This window comes from Colobus angolensis, unplaced genomic scaffold (assembly GCF_000951035.1).
Source record: "Colobus angolensis palliatus isolate OR3802 unplaced genomic scaffold, Cang.pa_1.0 Scaffold130, whole genome shotgun sequence".
In the NCBI taxonomy this organism is placed as follows: domain Eukaryota; kingdom Metazoa; phylum Chordata; class Mammalia; order Primates; family Cercopithecidae; genus Colobus; species Colobus angolensis.
Window position 1 is genome coordinate 4,838,088 of NW_012114253.1, and position 17,276 is coordinate 4,855,363.

Consider the following 17,276-nt stretch of genomic DNA (forward strand, 5'->3'; position numbering starts at 1 on the left):
GCCCAGGGGGCCTTCACCTCCCAGGTCTCCAGCCCCGGTGCAGCAGCCCAAGCCCACAGGTGGAGGGAGGGTGGGGGCAACACCCATTCTACTGCATTCATTCATGAAATCGAATGCCCCTTGCCCTCCACCTTTAAGGAAAGTGCTCCTGGCCTCTCAACAGGCAGTGTGCCCAGAGTTGAGTTGCCGAGGGAGGGACGGTCGGCCTAGAGTCAACCAACCCTCTCACCAGAGCCCCTTGACATACACCTGGAACATCGGACCTATTTAGTGATTCTATTGAGCGCTATGGCTTTCAAAAAGAAAAGTTTTTTTCTTTTAGCGAAACCTTATTACCTAAAACACATCAAAGCAGAGTGCTACCAACATGACCTTCCCTCACCCCATGACCCTCAGACTTCAGCTAGAAGAGCCAGAAATCCAGTACAACCCTCATTCCACAGATGGGAAGCCTGGGCCCAGAGTGGGCCCTGGACCTGCCCTAGGTTGCAGAACTGAGCTGGGACCAGAACCAGGTCCCCCGGATCATGAGCCAGTGCCCCTTCCCCAGCACTGCGGCACTTCCTCTCGGGGCCAAAGTTGTGGTCTTTCACAGCATTTCACACTGGCTTGTCACCCCTCAAGTGCTTGGTAAGGGAGCTTGCAACCGGCCAGGTGGCTGCCCACAGTGACTGGGAGGCCAGGGGGTGCTGCCACCTGGGAGGAACCAGGACAGCCACCTGGCTTCAGCAGCACCATGGCCTGCCAGGTATATCCAAGGACATCCTGGCCACTTCAAGGTGTCACACTCACCCCTAGATCAGGTCCGGAAGACTCAGAGACCCTGCCACCCTCTAATCCCACTGACTTGAACAAGGAGAGCAGGCAGAGGCAGGAGACTGGACTGCATGGCCCCGGGGTCAGACTGGTTGTGGTTTTACCTTGGTGGGCTGGGGGAAAAGTTTGGGGGACACTTACCGAGGCCACGAAGAGGTCTCCGATCTTCTCGGTGGAATCCCACTCAGCCACGCGGGAGGACAGGGCGATCTGGAACATGGAGTGGCAGTGCAGGATCTCCTTCACGCGGAAGAACACCACCTGGCACTTGCGGGCACTCAGTGCCTTGGGCTCCATCTCCATCAGGGGGTTGCGGTAGTCCTGCCGGGGAGGGCGGGGTGAGGCCGCAGGCCAGGCCGCAGCCTCCCTCCCTACCTGCCTCCATGCAGAACTCAGCCAGCCATGAATGGTCCTTCCTGTGGCACAGCAGGAGGCACTCATCCCTCACTCATGTGTCCTTCTGGAAGGATCTCCATCAACATAACACCTTGGCCTCACTGGCCACCCACAACACCCCCATGCTTCTGTGTTAAATTGGGTGGGTGGAAGAGGGTCTTTTATGTGCCATCTGCCGGCAAGGAGCTCCTTGGAGGCTGGCCTGAGGGCAAAGCTCTGCCTGTCACTGAGCCTGTGAGTGGTAAGGTCACTACAAGCTCCCTTGGCTCCCACACCCAGCGTCACTCTCCAATCAGCTTAGTCAGAGACAGGTGATATGTTCATCTCTACCTGCCTGACGCCTAGGATCTCTCTCTGAGGATCCAAACTGGAGAGGGGAAGACAGGGTATCACTAGCAACAATTCCCTGCCCCGGGGGCCTTACTCTGGTAGCCCACAGCATCCCCGAAAAGTCACTGTCTCAGGCATTCAAACAGTGTCTCAGGGATTCTCAGGTTGGCACACACTAGTCACTTCATGCGAGCATCCACTCAGCAATCCCTGGGGCCTCCTGATACAACAAAGAGGACTCGATCCTACCCGTCCTGATGCAAGAAGGAGGACTCGATCCTACACATTTTCCCACCTAAGGATCTCAGGAGGATGGGAAGACATGGTCCAAGCCCCCGGGGCTCCCAGAGTGGCAAGAAGGATACACTCCCTTCCAGACATAAATGGGGGTATATGCCCTCAGCTCTCCAGGAGTCATTTCAAAGAATCTCATTTTGTTCAGAAAGAAGTCGCTCCCATGAACACCAAGGCACCAGGAATTCTTGCTGCCTACATTTGGAGGTTCTACTGTCCTCATAAAGCAGTGCTGGCTTATGGTCCTGTCCCCTCAAAACTGCCCACAGTCCCCAAACACTCCATGTAAAGTAACCCTCCAGGGCCCTCCCTGCTTCTCCCCAGAGACCCTTGAGAACTCCCTGAAGTCGCACCTGTAGTATCCGCTTCAGAGACTCCACGTAGCTGCCTTCGCTCTGCACAATGGAGCCCAGGATGTGCCTCCGGACCACCTGCTCGGGCCGAAAAGCACGGTCAGTGCACATGACACCTGCTGCACAGGGCCAGTGCCTGCTGTGGCCCAGGTGACAGGAAGGGGAGCTGATGACTACAGGACAGAGAAACCCATTCCTCCCAGTCCCACCTGGGACCACTGGGCCTGGTGGCTGCTCTTCCTTCCAGAGCCCCGCCAACCCAAAAGAAATGCCCTACTGCCTGGGCTGCAGAATGGAGGCGGAAGGGCACATCCCAGGGAAAGCCCCTCTATGCACATACATCTGGGGATGGGGTAATCACCACGCTCCTCCATGGTGGCAGGTGACCACCTCCATCTTTGGACAACTCTAATAGAAAATTCTAGGCCGGGTGAGGTGGCTCATGCCTATAATCCCAGCACTTTGGGAAGCAGAGATGGGCAAATCACCTGAAGTCAGGAGTTCAAGACCAGCCTGGCCGACATGGTGAAACTGTCTCTAGTAAAAATACAAAAATCAGCTGGGTGTGGTGGCGCATGCCTATAGTCCCAGCTGCTTGGGAGGCTGAGGCAAGAGAATTGCTGGAACCTGGGAGGCAGAGGTTGCAGTGAGCCGAGATTGTGCCACTGCACTCCAGCCTGGGCAACAGAGCAAGACTCCATCTCAGAAAAAAAGAAAAAAGAAAAGAAAATTCTGTCTTAGCGTTATCGTGAACTGAATCTCAGCTCCCTTCACTTGTGAATGAAATCCTTGAGCTATCCCTCTTTCACAAGACGGGCCTTGGGGTACTGTCCGCCGACACGGGTGGTCTCTGCTTCCGGCTAAACATCCCCAGTCCCTTCTCCTTTCCCTCCCACCATCACCCTAATCCCTCCAGAAGCCTGGCCCACGGAGGGGACCACAACCCCTCAGCTTGCAGCACCCCATCGAGCGTGGTGTGGCTTGCACCTCCCTCAGCTGGGGATCTTTCCAACACGGTCACCTGCCTCCCACCCCAGACCTTCTGAAGTTCTACTGTCCTCCGAATGAGGTGCAACCTGGATATCAGGGATTTTGAAATCTTCCCGGGTGGCTCTATTGTGCAGCCTGGGACAACAGGACAGTTAGGACAGTGCTCTCACAGGTGTCACATGTGAGAGGGGTCCGAGAGGGAGCCCATCCCTCGCGATCTCAGGTTGGGAGGTGACTGACCCCCCGCTCTATCCCCACAGCTGTCCCGAGTGTCCATCAGGAGCCCACTGTCACTAGAACCCCGATCCCCTGCCCTGCTCCCTCTGCTGCCTCCTCCTACCTCCAGCAGGCTCTTCTCCCATCTTCCACTGCCCTGCCTGCAGCCAGGCCTGACCATGGCCTGGCCACACAGTCCCAGCAGATGGCAAGACCCCTGCCCTATTGTCGATCCATTGCCAACAATTCCCAGGTATTCAAGCAGCACCCAGAGCAGAGCACAGGGACATGTAACTCCCTGTGGTGGGGCTGTCCCATGCCTTGTAGGGTGTTCAGCAGCTTCCCTGGCCTCTACCCACCAGATGCCAGTAGCAACCCAAGTGATGACAACCAAAAGTGTCTTCAGATGTTGCCAAATACCTCGTGGGGGGCAAAAATCACCCTTGGTTGAGAGCTGCTGGCCCAGAGTAACTGACATTGCCTGATCCAGAAATTGCACAGGGCTGCAGGGGGAAGGCCCAGGGGCAGCACCAGGAGGACGGAGTCCCGGGCAGCACGAGCAGGAGTGGGAGACCCGGATTTTGAGCTGCAGGTCTGGTCTCTCGGGCTCTCATAGCTGGGGCTTCGCCATCTCAAATGCCATGCTGGGCCGGGCAGGTACCATCCATGAGGGAGGCAGGTGGACTGCCATGAATGGGAGAGTAAGTGTCCTGAGAAGGGAGCTGCCTGCCCCAACTCTGCTCTGGCCAGCTGCTGCCAGCAGGAGCCTGGCGGCTCTATCTTCCTGATTTTCAAAAAGGGCCAAGCATCAGGATTTTCTGCTGACCAAAAAAATGGGAAATCCCTTCCACTGAGCTATCTGCCCTGACACATCCCGCTCAGTGGCCTCACAGCCAGAAGAACCAGGGATCTCGCACCCTGTTTCACAGCTGGCAAAATGCAGATAGCAAAGGGAAAACGTGACTGGGCTGAGATCCCAGAGCAAAGCCGCCCAGCCTCAGCATGATGCTCTACAATAAGAAAGTCTGGTTTTTTTTTTGAGATGGAGTCTCGCTCCCTCTGTCGCTAGGCTGGAGTGCAGTGGCACGATCTCGGCTCACTGCAACCTCTGCCTCCTGGGTTCAAGTGATTCTCCTGCATCAACCTCCTAAATAGCTGAGACTACAAGCATGCACCACCATGCCCATCTAATTTTTTTTTTTTTTTTTTTTTGTATTTTTATTAGAGACGGGGTTTCACCACGTTGGCCAGGATGGTCTCGAATTCCTGACCTCAGTTGATCCACCCACCTCACCCTCCCAAAGTGTTGGGGTTACAGGCATAAGCCACCATACCCGGCCAAGGAAGCCATTCTTAAAGAGCCTCAGTTCCTGGTGGGAGCTCGTGGCAGCACTGAGGCCCAGGGTGAGGACCAGGGGACAGATGGCAGGGGCCGGGCACCTACATACCTGCAGCCTCCCCTGAGTCTGTTTTCCCATCTCATTCTTCAAATGACACCTTAGTCAGAAACAGCCAACAGGACAGCTCTGCGTGCCATGGAGTGGGAGGAGGCAAGCACTCTAGATGCTGGGAGCCCACCCCTAAAATCAATAGCACAGAGCACATGGGGAAGAAAGTGGGAAGCCTGTGCAATGGCTGAGGAGAGAACCCAGGGGTAGAAAGCGGAAAGCCTGTGCAGTGGCTGAGGAGAGAACCCAGGTGTAGAAAGTGGAAAGCCTATGCAATGGCTGAGGAGAGAACCCAGGAGGCCCCCGCCCAGCTGGGCTCTGCCAAGAGCCCCCAGTCATCACATCCCCTGTGAGATCCAGACCAGCATGGCCCCAGAGAACAGGCTGGAAGCCCCAAGCCATCCCTTCCCCTGCAGACCTTCACCTGCCCCACTCCCCCACAGACCTGCTGAGGGCTCAGGCCCTCTGGCATGGGGCCCAGCTCTGGGGCTGGGGGCTTGATGTCCGAAACGCTGACCTCCAGGAGCCCCATATCCTCCTCCTCCGAGTCACCTGTAAAGTCAGACGGGCTGATGACACAGCTAAGGCAGGGAGAGCACACCCTTCTCAGGCCTCAGGAGCTGAGAGCCCCCCTAGACCAGCCTTGGACCCAGGTCCTAGGGCACGAGCAGCCCCTGGGGCCCCGTGGGGTTACAGCTGCCCGGTTGCTCCTTCTCAGGAGTTCCTGCTACGTCCCAGGGCCTGGAACAGTCCATCAGTGAACAATTGTGAGTGAGTGAGCGAGAGGGTAAACAGGCAGAAACCAAAGCCACATCCTGCGGGGCCTGGGCTCTTGGCATTCACGCTGCCAGAAGCCACTGTCCCTGCTCAGGCCCGCCCGCGCTGGCCTGGCGAAGGCCAGTCGCCCGTGTCCCCATCACTAGGAACTAAAAATAGTTTTCTTCTGGAAGTCTAAAAGGGGGAAGAAAATAAGCCCCGAGAAGAACAGGGCAGCGTGGTTTGGCATTTTCATTTCTAAATGAAAAAATGCAGAGCTAAAGGGAAAAAGTTCAACGGGAGCCTCACAGGCAATCCCGGGTGTGAATGGAGCTGGACCTCAGATGGAGGACGGAATGAGATGGACAAAGGCCCAGGCCTCTGAGAATGGGAGGAGGTCAGACAGTGAGGGAGGCTCCAGAGAGGGTTCCAGCCCCCACTAGAGCAAGGTACAGGTGCTGGGAGACGGGACCCCAGCTGCTGAGGGGCTCTGACTCCAGCGGCGGCCGTGGGCAGCAGCAAATGGGAGCTGTGAGGAAGCTGGGGAGGAAAGAAGAAGCGGCAGCGATCCCAGGGGTGGGAGGGGGCAGGGACACCCCAGTAGGCCCTTACCTGAGCAGGAGACAGAGGAGGAGGAGGAGGAAGGACAGCGGATGACAGCATTGGGGTGGGGGTGGTGCAGGCCCTCCTGCCGGGCCCACATCACGCCCCGGGCATCACTCCGCGCCCACCCCAGCCGGCCTCGCAGCTTCCTCTTCCCCCACGAGCTGCTGGGTAACATTCTTGGCCTGTGATTCGAGCCCTGCCACGGCTATTAATATCGCCTCTGCGGGGAGGGTCACTTCAGGAAGGCGCTGGGCTCATGGGCGGGGTGGGGAGGCCTGAGGAGAGCCCTGGCCAGCCTGGGTTTGGGAGGGTGACCCAGGAAGAGCTCCCAGCCAGCTGGCCTGGCCATGCTGTCCTTTCTTAGGACCATCTCAATGAGTTTAGAATGGCCACTTGGCCTGCTCCCTCCCTCATCAAGGGTCAGTGCTCCCCGAAATGCAGAGGGAACATGGACAATCACTGAGCACCCCCCTTCCAGGCCTGCACACACCTACCTGGTTTATCACCGCACCAAGTACACGGGTGGGGCTCAACCCATTTTACAGATGAAAACCCATTTACAGTCTGCCGCCCCAAGAGGGGAAAAGGTGCAAGGTGACACGGCCAGAAGGCCACAGAGCCAGGGTCTGAGCAAGCCAGCACGAGGCCATCCTAGCACCAAACGCCTCCACTTAGGGTCTGACTGCCCACCAAGAATAATGTCTGCTACACAGGACTCTCTCTGTCCTCGTACTACCTCGGACATCCTCACCACAGCCCTACAAGAGAGACATCCACGCCACTGTACGGGTGAGGAAACCGAGGCACAGGGAGGTTAAACTACAACATTTGCCAGGAGGACACAGGCTCTCAAAGTTCTGCCTGGCTTGAGGCCTGTGTTCCTTCCACTGCACCAGGCCATGTACTGAGGGCGGGCAGCAGACAAAGCCTACTTCCTTCCAAGGAGAACCGGCACCCCCAGAATTCCATCAGCTGTGATCCCACTGTGCTGGGATTCTTTGTCTCCTTGTCTGTTGTCTCCAAAGATGTGAGGTGAGCAGCAGGGGCTGGTCTCACTTGGCCCTGTCCCACCAATGCCTGGGAACACATCAGGGGCCCTGACCTAGACATTCTCTGGAGGAATGGACCAGAGCCTGGTGGGAACCAGGAGTGAGGGTAGGCACCTGAAGAGGGGTTCGGGGGAACAGGGGCAGGACTCATGTTCACAGCTGTGTCCCAAGGCTTTCGGACAGTTCCTAGCACATAGTAAATACTTAATAAAACTTGTCACATGAATGACCAATTGATGAAATCTAACCATGGGACACTTCTGTGTAAAACCCTCTACTGACCTTCCGGCGTCCTTAAGACCAAAGGCAAATGCCCAGCAAGGCTGACAGAGCCTGTACTGACCAGACCCTAACCTATCACGCCTGCCCTCACTCCCGCCACCTGAGGCCTCCTCTATCCCTTCCAGGCCTGTGTGTCCTCAGCCCTGTCACAACCTCTCCGTGCCTATTCCCTCATCTGCTGCATGGGAATGTGAGAGTTCTCTGCACCTTGTGTGGTGAGGATAAGGATTAAGTGAGGAACTGCAGGCTCATAGGAGAGCACCTGGCACACAATAAATACTCAATCTGCGCTGACTAGGAGCATCTCTGGAACATCTCGTACTTTCCCACATCCGGGGCTCTGCACACCCGCTTGCTCCTCTTCCCAGAGCACCCACTCTGCTCCACCTGGTGACCTGTGCCTCCTCCTTCCCTGATCTGTCATCCCCCAAGTCCATCCTCATTTCCTCCATGCCCCCCAGGGCACCCCAGTGAACCACTTGTCAATCTGTCCTGTCATTTCCCATGTCCGTGTCTGTCTCCCACGCTATGCCACCAGCTGGCCCCGGAGGCACTGCTGATACATGCATCCTGGGTCCCTGCACGCAGCGCCGGCTGTGGTGCTTAGTAGGATTCAGTAAATGTCAGCTGGTTGGAGAGATGGGTGGATGGATAAAGGAAGGAGGGAACAGGAACAAAAAAGATGAGGACAGGTGAGCCAGACAGCGCAGGGGGCAGGAGGCCAAGACGGCTGTGATAAAAGCAAAAGGGACGCTGAAGGGAGAGGCCCAGCTCTCCCAAAAGAGACAGACCACGCCTGCCAGAGGAAGGGGAGGCACACTGGGACCTACCAGGATATTTGAGACTCAGCCCGCAACCCCCACCGCCAGAGGAAGCCATACGCCAAGTGGTACCCACCCAGCATGACCACTGGGGTGTAAAGCAAAATCCCACCCTCCCGACCCGCAGCCCAGAGCTGGGCACCAGACCCTCCCGCTCAGGCAGCGCCTCACCGAGGACGTCCTTCCTGTGCAGGAAGGAGACTTTGCGCATGACGGCCATCCGTGTCTTCTCCAACCCATCCTTGGTCCCGCTTTTGGCGGCCTTCATGAGCTGGGTCATCTGAGCAAAGGTAGAGAGGCTCATCAGGGAAGGGACGGCCTGGGATGCCTGTCACCGAGGGCCACCCGCCTCCCCGGGCCTCAGCCTGCAGAGGTCAGAACCACCCAGACCCTTCCCTCCCAGGTCAGTGAGCAGAGGCCAAGGACGCCAGTGGGGGTGAGAAGGTGCATTCATGCCCAGGGATCTCCCTCTTTATGGGCAAGAGGGGGCCATAACTGACTTTTTTCCCTTCGGGACAGACTATGTGAACAGATTTGAAATCCAGGAGACGATGTGACCTGGCGAGGAGTGTGGCAAGGGGTGCTGGAGACCTGGAGTCCTGGGCCACCCCCCAGTGGCATGACTCTGGGCACGTCACTGAACGTCACTGAGCCTCCATTTCCCCAGGCAAAAACTGAGGAACAGCAATACCTGTCCTTATCAGGGTCTGTGAGCACCAAACATTCCGGGTCTGGGAAAGCTCCCTGAGCAGCAAAATGCACTCCATGATGTTGAACATGACCTTAGGAGCAACTGAAGGAGATGTGTGCACACCCCCATCCCATCAGCCAAACCCAGGTGAGGGACCCATCCCTTGCCTCCCCCAAAACAGCCAGGTTTCTTACTGAGCCACTGTCTGGGAAAAGGAGAAAAGGCTGAAGTTGCCAGAAGGAAGAGGCAGCTTCCCCTGGTGGTGGGGAGGGGATCCATGGACACGAGCGTAGCAAGCTAAGCAGGATGTGAGAAGTAAGGAGAGCGTGTGCCCAGGAGGGAGAAGTGGGCATCCAGGGCGATGGGGGAGCCCAGGCCTGAGACAGAGCTGCTGTCCCCTCAGCCAGTCCTTTGTCCTCCCAAGCCCCAGCTCTGGCCCCTGCATCTTCTGCAACACACAGCAGCACCAGCTGAGAGAAGGCTCTGCCATGACAGAAACACCTGTATCTGCCCTGTCCAAAATGGAAGCCACAGGCCACATGTGACCATGGAGCACTTGAAATGTGCTGGTGCGAGGAAGGACCCAAATTTCTAAGTATATTTAATTTTAGTTAATTTCCATTTAAAGAGCCACATGCCTATCATAATGGACAGTGCAGTCCTAAGAAAACCTTCTCCTTCCTAAAACTCTCTACTGAAGGTGGGGAGCACTAATCTGTTGGGGGTGTCTCTGGTCTCTGCTCTATCACCTCCAATAACCCCTTGGTCCCCACTTAAGTATCCAAGTACTTCTTGGGGGTCTGGGCAAGGAAGGGTTGCTGAAAAGCCACCAGGTGTTGTGCATGGGGAAGCAGGGGTGATGGCTTTTAAGGAATGAGGCTGACTTTCTGGAAGGAACCAGCAGCAGGGAAAAAGAAGGAAGTTCCCTGCCTGCCCTGCATTTCTACGGGACAATCCTAGAGCAGTTGTGCTTGGCCTTTTCTGGGGTTGGGCAGGGGGAGTGGTCATAGAGGCCTTTGAGAATCTCATGAAATGGATGGCATAGACGCTCATCTTCTTGTTGGGGAGGTGGGAGGAGGGGGTCACACCCTCAGAGATCCAAAACCTCTGTTCCAGAATCCAGTTTCTGTCCTGGCAGAAAGCCATCAATGGTGCTGTCATGAGCCCCACAAAGTGATCTTTCAGAGGATCATCTGAGGCCATTCTCCCAGCGTTTTCCTGGGCAAAAAAGAACAGGCCAACACCCTAGAAGGTGTCCCTGAGTAAACCTGTCGAATTCACCCCTTCCCACAGTGTGTGGCCACACCAGGGGAAATGCCTGGTCTTAGACTCTGCCCTTCACTAGCTCCGGGCCCCTCTCTCAGCCTTGGCTTCCTGAGAGGTTAGACCCACCCCCACCCTGGGTTACAGCCCTCTCGGGGGTATCTGTGAAAGGTCCCGTAAACTGTAAAGGGTCTGCTCTCCTCCTCCTGGAAGGCTTCACATTCCAATAAAGTGAGCAGCACTGCAGGATGGAGGACGTTTGGGCTCCAGCACGCAGCAGACCCAAGTGGGAATCCCAGCTCTATCGCTGACCACTGGTGTGGCCACTAGCCGGTTACTTGACACTAAAAGATGCAGAAAGGCAGCTACTGCCCAGAGTGCCACCAGGACAGGGTGGTCAGGTGCGTAGAGAACAACAGCCACTGTCCACTGAGCTCCTAGACCCAGCACAGCACTGCACATCCAAGAGGCCTGACCATCCACGCTCACAGCCACCCTGGGGGCCGGTACTATGAATGCCCCCATTTCAAAGGCAAGGAAACCAAGGCTCAGAGAGGCCAAGGGGCCTGCTCAGGATCGCACCATGAGGAAGTGGTGAGATTGGGATTCAAACCAGGCCCACAGACCTCGACAGTCCATGCCTTCGGCCAAGACACACAGCTGGTGCTCAGTTAAGGGAAGCTACTGTTGTCGACATCATCATTATCCAAAAGTTTAAGAAAGTACTGTGATTTCTCCTACACACTTCCTTATCCTGGATTCCTCTAAACAGTATGGAGAGATAGGAACATCCAATGTCACCAACATTCACATTTTTCAACGTGTAACCCCAACTGTGCAGATTATGAAATGTGCAGATTCCTGAGCCTCGTCCCAGACCTACAGAAGTGGCACCCTTGGGGCTGGAGCTCAGGAACCTGCATTTTTAACACCGCACCCCAGGTGATTCCAAGGGTCCTAGAGTTTGAAAACCCTCCTGGGAATTCTCGTGGGCTATCAGGGTTTCACTTGCAGGTGGGGAGAAAGATAGGGGCGAGAACATGGAAGGGAACACGTGGCTTAAGGCACCTGCCAGTTCCAGCACAGACATGAGGGTGGCCAGGGTCCAGGTCTCAGGACAGCCCTGGGACTCAAGGGTGGGCCTGGGAGGCTTCGTGGTACCAGGGCAGCAGGAAAGGCCCCTGGAGGTAGCTGCAGCTGGAAACAGCTCCCACCCAGGACTTGAGAAGACAGACAGACAATACCTTACAATCGTACTTGTGCTTCAGCTCCTGCATGTCTCTCCCCCCAACTCTCAAAGCCATGATGTCTCTCTTAGTCCTGGCGTATCTCTCCTTTAGCCTAGTCAGGTCTGGAGAAAGCTGGAACCCCAAGCAGCCAGGCAGAAGGAGAGCAGGTGAGAGGAGCAGGCGGGACAGGGAGGAGACAAAACACAGACAAGAGGGGAGAAAGGAGACTCAGGTAAAGTGCGGATGGACAGCTCGGGCAGGCGGGATGCGGCACCCCAGGTCGCAGGCAGCAGTCCAGCCAGATCCTGCTTGGAATCTGCTCCAGCTGTGTCCAACCCCACCACGCCAGGCAGCTGGGGGGCGGGTCTCTGCAGGAGGGAATCTGGGCTGCTGGGGTGGAGAGGTGGGAGGGGAGCAAACCCAGGCCTCCTATCTCAGGGAAATGGGAAAATGCTCTGAGGGCAAGGACTGTGTCTTCTCCCCAGCCCTGTGGCCCAGCACAGGGCTTGTAACAGGAGCTTCTTGGTAAGTTTGTGACATGGACAGATGGCAGGTGGATGGATGGATGGAATGAGGTCAGGGGATAAATGGATAAGTGGGCAAATCCACAGAAAGATGAATGGATGGGTAGAGGGAGGGTTTGGCAGATGGATGGGCAACAGACAGGCAGGTGGATGGGTAGACGAACAGACTCATAGAGGGATGGATGGATGGATAAATAAATGGATGAATGAATGGATGGACAGATAAACGGATGAGCAAATGGATAAATTTGGTTAGGTGACTATATAGCTGGGCAAATGGACAGATGGATGGATGAAGAGAGAGTCAGATGAAGGAATAAGAGGATGGATGGATGGATGGATGGATAGGAGAATGGATTTAGGCAGTGCTGTGCTGGCAAATATTTAACAACCAGTTCTCCAGGAAAAGGGCCCTGCTTTGAAGCATTTCCATGGCGTGAATACTTCCACCAATTCCAAGCTGTCAAACTGACATCACTGAATGGGAATTTGTAAAGAGATGCTCAAAACTGGTTCCTGAGTTCTTGTGAGCTGACACTAGCTGCCTCTGGCACACTGCTGGAGGATGAATGGAGGGAGGATGAGTGAAAGGTAAAGGGAGGGAGGGGAATGGGCAACAGAATGGAAGAATGGATGCTCAGCTTACAGACTATCCGGAGGATGGATGAATGGATGGATGGATGGACAAACAGATGGGAGAACAGGTGGATGGACAGAAGAACAGATAGATATTCAAATGCATGAACTATATGAGCAACAGTGATATTTGGTAAAGTACACAAAAGACCAAGACAGGTGCTATTTCTAGAGAAGTAGACATAAGGATCAAGAGGCAAGTAGGCCTACTTCAAATCATGGCTCCCTGCTTACTAGCTGGAAAAGTCTCTACCTCTCTGAGTTGCAACTTCCTCACTGGTAAAGTGGCCATAATAATAGCCTCTGCATAGGGTTGTTGAGAAAATTAAATGTACATGCAAAGCTGAGAGCCAAGAGCTTATTAAGTATTCAAAAAATGGAAGCCATTATTATCTTTCAAATTGCAAGTGCTCAATATTTGTTGGGTGGGTGAATGGATGAGTGGATGGATGGATGGATGGATGGACATACAGACAGATGAGGCAAATGTGATGTTGCATTCTACATCATTTAAATCTCTCTGAGCTTTATACAGGTCTTCTGATCAACAAAATGAGAATCTTAACAACAATAATACTGACCACTCAGGGTACCACTTAGGGTAAATGGCACTGCTTTGTAAAGTGCACCATTCTAGGCAAATGTTCAATATTGTCATGCAAAGAAGTATGCAAGACAGGGGTCTCTCAGAGACCTACCCAGACTCCCAAAAAACTGGGGAGTTTGGGGTTTGACCTGAGTCATGTTCATCTATAAAATAGTTTCACACAATAAAATCATAAAGTCCCTGGGTCTTCTGGTGCTCCCTCCCTTCTTTCAGGATCAGAAGAACAAGGAAATGTCAGGATCAGAGGCCACTTGCTGAGTTGGCCAGATCAGAGCAGGGAATGGAGCAGGCTAGGCCATGGCTGGCATTTCTGTAATGAATCCACGAGTTCTGCCCAGTCCCCGTCCAGCTGGATCAGAGACCTTGATTTCAAAGAGGTCACCGCTGGAGAGTGGAACAGTTCAATGCAATCCATCCCACAAATGGAAAAAAAAAACACAGACCCCAGATTGGCACCAGCAGGACCACTTGTTCACATAAGAGGATGAGGCAGTTGCTTCCACTTGGGTCCGTACCCTTCTACAGATCCCATGGTCACTTTTTTTGGTAAGAGTCCACCTGCCTAAGGATGGCCTCTACGGATATCTGAAGAAGGGGTTCCATTAGTTCTCTTGCAGCTGGGCAGGGTGCCTGGCAATGGTCAGACTCCAAGAACAGGACAAAACACATCCCCAGATCCCTGCTGTCCTGTGCCCGCAGCACATATAACACATAGCCAAGCAGCAGTGGCCCTAAAACATGCAGCTGCTGCAATGCCAGCGGGTGAACAAGTGCGCCCCAAGCGGCTCAGGAGGGTGAAGCACCACAGGCAGGCTCAGTAGAGGCCCTGGCAGAAGTGGGTACCTGAGGAAAAGCCCTCCACAACCTCCTGTCTCCCTAGGAGCCTGCTGATCAGGGAGCAGGTGGGCCTTGGCCACGGCCAGAGAAAAAAACTCCAAGTGGTTAGAAATCCCAACAACTGTGCCACATAGTTTGTCTGCTGAGGGAGGGTCCAAAGCCTCCAGCTTGAGAGTGTGAGGGACACGAGTTCACAGGCAGCCTCCAGAGGTCCCATGGTGAGTGTGGCCCAGCATTTCTTGGAGTGCTCTGTGAGCACCTTGTACCCCCTGGGGGCAGAGAGCTGCTTAAAAGGCAGATTATCGGACCCCACCCAACCCCTGAATCAGAATACCTGGTGAGGCCCTGGCATCTGTGATTCAACCAGTTACCCATGTGATTCTGATGCCTGTGGAAGAATGGGGACCACCACTGGAAAGCCTGAATTCAGCATCGTCATCCCTCCTTCCCTCTGAGAGACACACATGGTATCCTCCTAGTCCCAGCAAGAGGGCCGGGGCTACCATGGGAGAGAAGGAGGAACGCCAGAGGCTGAGGCTAAAAGGCTAGGCCAGGACTCGAGAGCCCCATCTGGTCACACTGCCCAGGGCAGGGCTGGGACACACCGGTCCTGCTATAGGGAGAGGCTACTGGGGGAAGTGGGAGCTTCATAACCAAAGCCCCCTTCCCTAAGGCAGTGCATGCTGCCCCTTCTGAACTGCAGGAAGCAGCAACAAGCTATTCCTGGGCTTCTGCCTGGGCTGCTCCTGCAGCCTGGATCACCTGTCCCATCTCCTCTGGCTCCTAAGCCCAGCTCCAGCTCACCACTCTCAGAGGCCTCCTCTGATTGGTCGCATCAGTCCCTACCCCTATCAGGCACACAGCCAGGCTGGACAGAGGCTCAAGTTTACATAAAGGCATTTTTGTCTTCATTTTGTTTTGAAGGGCATGCTAGTTTATTTCTGAAAATTGTACCACACTGATCATGATGACCAGCATTTTGTCTTCATTTTTGACAAACTGTTTCCCATTCAGTGTCTCCTGTGGACCATAAAGGTTCACTGAGCACAGATCAGGTCTTCCTGTTCCAATGTATCTCATCCCACAACTGAAGAAATGGACTAGGCAGACAGTAGGTGTTGTAAATGCTTCGCTTTTTGGCTAGCAAGACATTAAGGCTGTTTCCCACAGCCCAGCCTTGGAGGCCCATCCCTGGAAAGTCCCAGGCTTGCTCAGGACTCAGGGAGCCCATCTTGGTCTGAGGAATGGCTGCCTGAGGACTCAGGTGCTGGTGTTCCTCTGGCCAGCATGCCTCTCCCAGAGTGGATCCCCCAAACCCAGAAAAGGTGGGAGGCACCAGGAAAGTCCCCTCTCTTGTCCCCACCCTGCCCATGCAGGAATGGCCCCAGGTGGAGCTCTCCTGCCCTGCTACATCTTTTAAAAGGAGCTTGAGGCTGGGCACAGTGGCTCACACCTGTAATCCCAGCACTTTGGGAGGCCAAGGCAGGTGGATCACTTGAGGCCAGGAGTTTGAGACCATCCTGGGCAATATGATGAAACCCCATCTCTACAAAAACACAAAAATTAGCCAGGCATGATGGTGCATGCCTGCAATCCCAGCTACCTGGGAGGCTGAGGCAGGAAATTGCTTGAACCCGGGAAGCAGAAGTTGCAGTGAGCCAAGATAATGCCACTGTACTCCATCCTGGGTGAAAGAGTGAGACTCTGTCTCAAAAGAATAAATAATAAAAATAAAAATAAAAGGAACAGAGGGGCCCCACCCCCTCTGCTCAGTCAGGGCCTGTAAGAAGCTGTCCCCATGAAACTGCAAATCTCAGCACAGACAGACACTGCCTCTTGGTGGTTTCTGCAGAACAACAGGGAAGGAGCATGGGTGCCACGGGAAAGGAGGAACCAAATGACCTGTCCTCCTCGCAGCCTCAGGGGCTCCCCTCCAGGAAATAAGCAGAATGGCCCCTGCTCCAGGCAGAAACACCAGGAAAGCCGAATGCATGGATGGCACTGTGTGAGGCCCCAGAGAGAAGCCTTCCGTGTCGGTCTGGCTGAGCCACAGCAGCCCCCACTGTCCACTTCCCAGAGCAGAGAGGACTGTGCGGGCTGAGGCCTGGACTGTCCCCGAGCATCAGTCCCAGAGGGCGGGGAGAGCAAGTGGATCTGATCCCGGCTCCACCTCTAAGCAAGTTGCTGGGCTACCTGGAGTGCGGCATTGAGAGGACTCTGAAACCCAGTCTGAGCTCGTGAGCATGAGGATCAATCAACCAGGTCTGCTATGGCAAGGGGATGGGGGGAGCACCTGTGCCAGGTACCAGCCATGCCCATCCCGGGCTTATGGCTGCCAACAGCAATGTCTGTGGGCCACCTCCTGTTTCAGGATGACCTGGGCTTCTGGTTCCCCTCTCACCACACATTCCTGGGAATCCCTGGGACCCAGACGTGAGTCCTGGGCCTGGCCCTTACCACCCTGCTCCCTCCCTCCCTGAAGGGGTCTCCATGCCCTGAGTGAAGTGAGAGACACCCCCGGTCCCCTCACCTTGGGCTGGAATGACACTCGGTGCTTGGTGGGCTCAACCTCCGGCTTGGCCTCCTCCCCTGAGTCCTCGCTGTAGCTCTCGAACTCACTGGAGCTCCAGCCTAGGTCCTCCGCCTGCCGAGGGGCCCCAGCCCGGTGCGCATCCTCGTAGAGCAGGTTCCTCTCTGCCCCTGCTGGCCAAGCGGCAGCCGGTGAGCCCAGGCCCTGAGGCCAAGCCTACCAGACTTCCAGCCTCAGACCCAATTTCTGAACCCAGGTGGGGCGAGGCGGGGTCAGGGAGAATGTGGGGGCCCTGGGACTCCAGCTCTACTTCCTCAACCCATGAAACAAAGATGACAATACATCTTCCCCCTCGTAGGGCACGAAGGGCCTGAGAAAATGGGGAAAACACAAGAAACACGCCAGCCGCACACGAGCCCACTCACTTCCTTTTGCCCCCAGCACTGCTTTTGTATGGTCTCAGCTCTCATTCTGGGCCTCCTTGGCAATGTTTTTTTTTTTTCTAGAGACTGGGTCTCATTGTCTCACCCAGGCTGGAGTGCAGTGGTGCAATCACAGCTCACTGTGGCCTCAAACTCCTGGGCTCAAGTGATCCTCCCATC

General features: G+C 55.2%; 1 protein-coding gene across 1 annotated transcript in view; it reads right to left on the minus strand.

Annotated features, from left to right (window-relative positions):
* ARHGEF10L (Rho guanine nucleotide exchange factor (GEF) 10-like) overlaps positions 1 to 17,276 on the minus strand; it is a 182,431-nt gene that overhangs the window by 76,506 nt on the left and 88,649 nt on the right. Inside the window, exons 8-13 of the mRNA XM_011934051.1 lie at positions 16,675 to 16,844; positions 11,556 to 11,672; positions 8,529 to 8,637; positions 5,289 to 5,395; positions 2,190 to 2,267; positions 958 to 1,137 (exon numbers count right to left, since the gene is read on the minus strand). Of these exons, the coding sequence (XP_011789441.1) occupies positions 958 to 1,137; positions 2,190 to 2,267; positions 5,289 to 5,395; positions 8,529 to 8,637; positions 11,556 to 11,672; positions 16,675 to 16,844 (761 nt within the window). The remainder of the gene's footprint in view (positions 1 to 957; positions 1,138 to 2,189; positions 2,268 to 5,288; positions 5,396 to 8,528; positions 8,638 to 11,555; positions 11,673 to 16,674; positions 16,845 to 17,276) is intronic.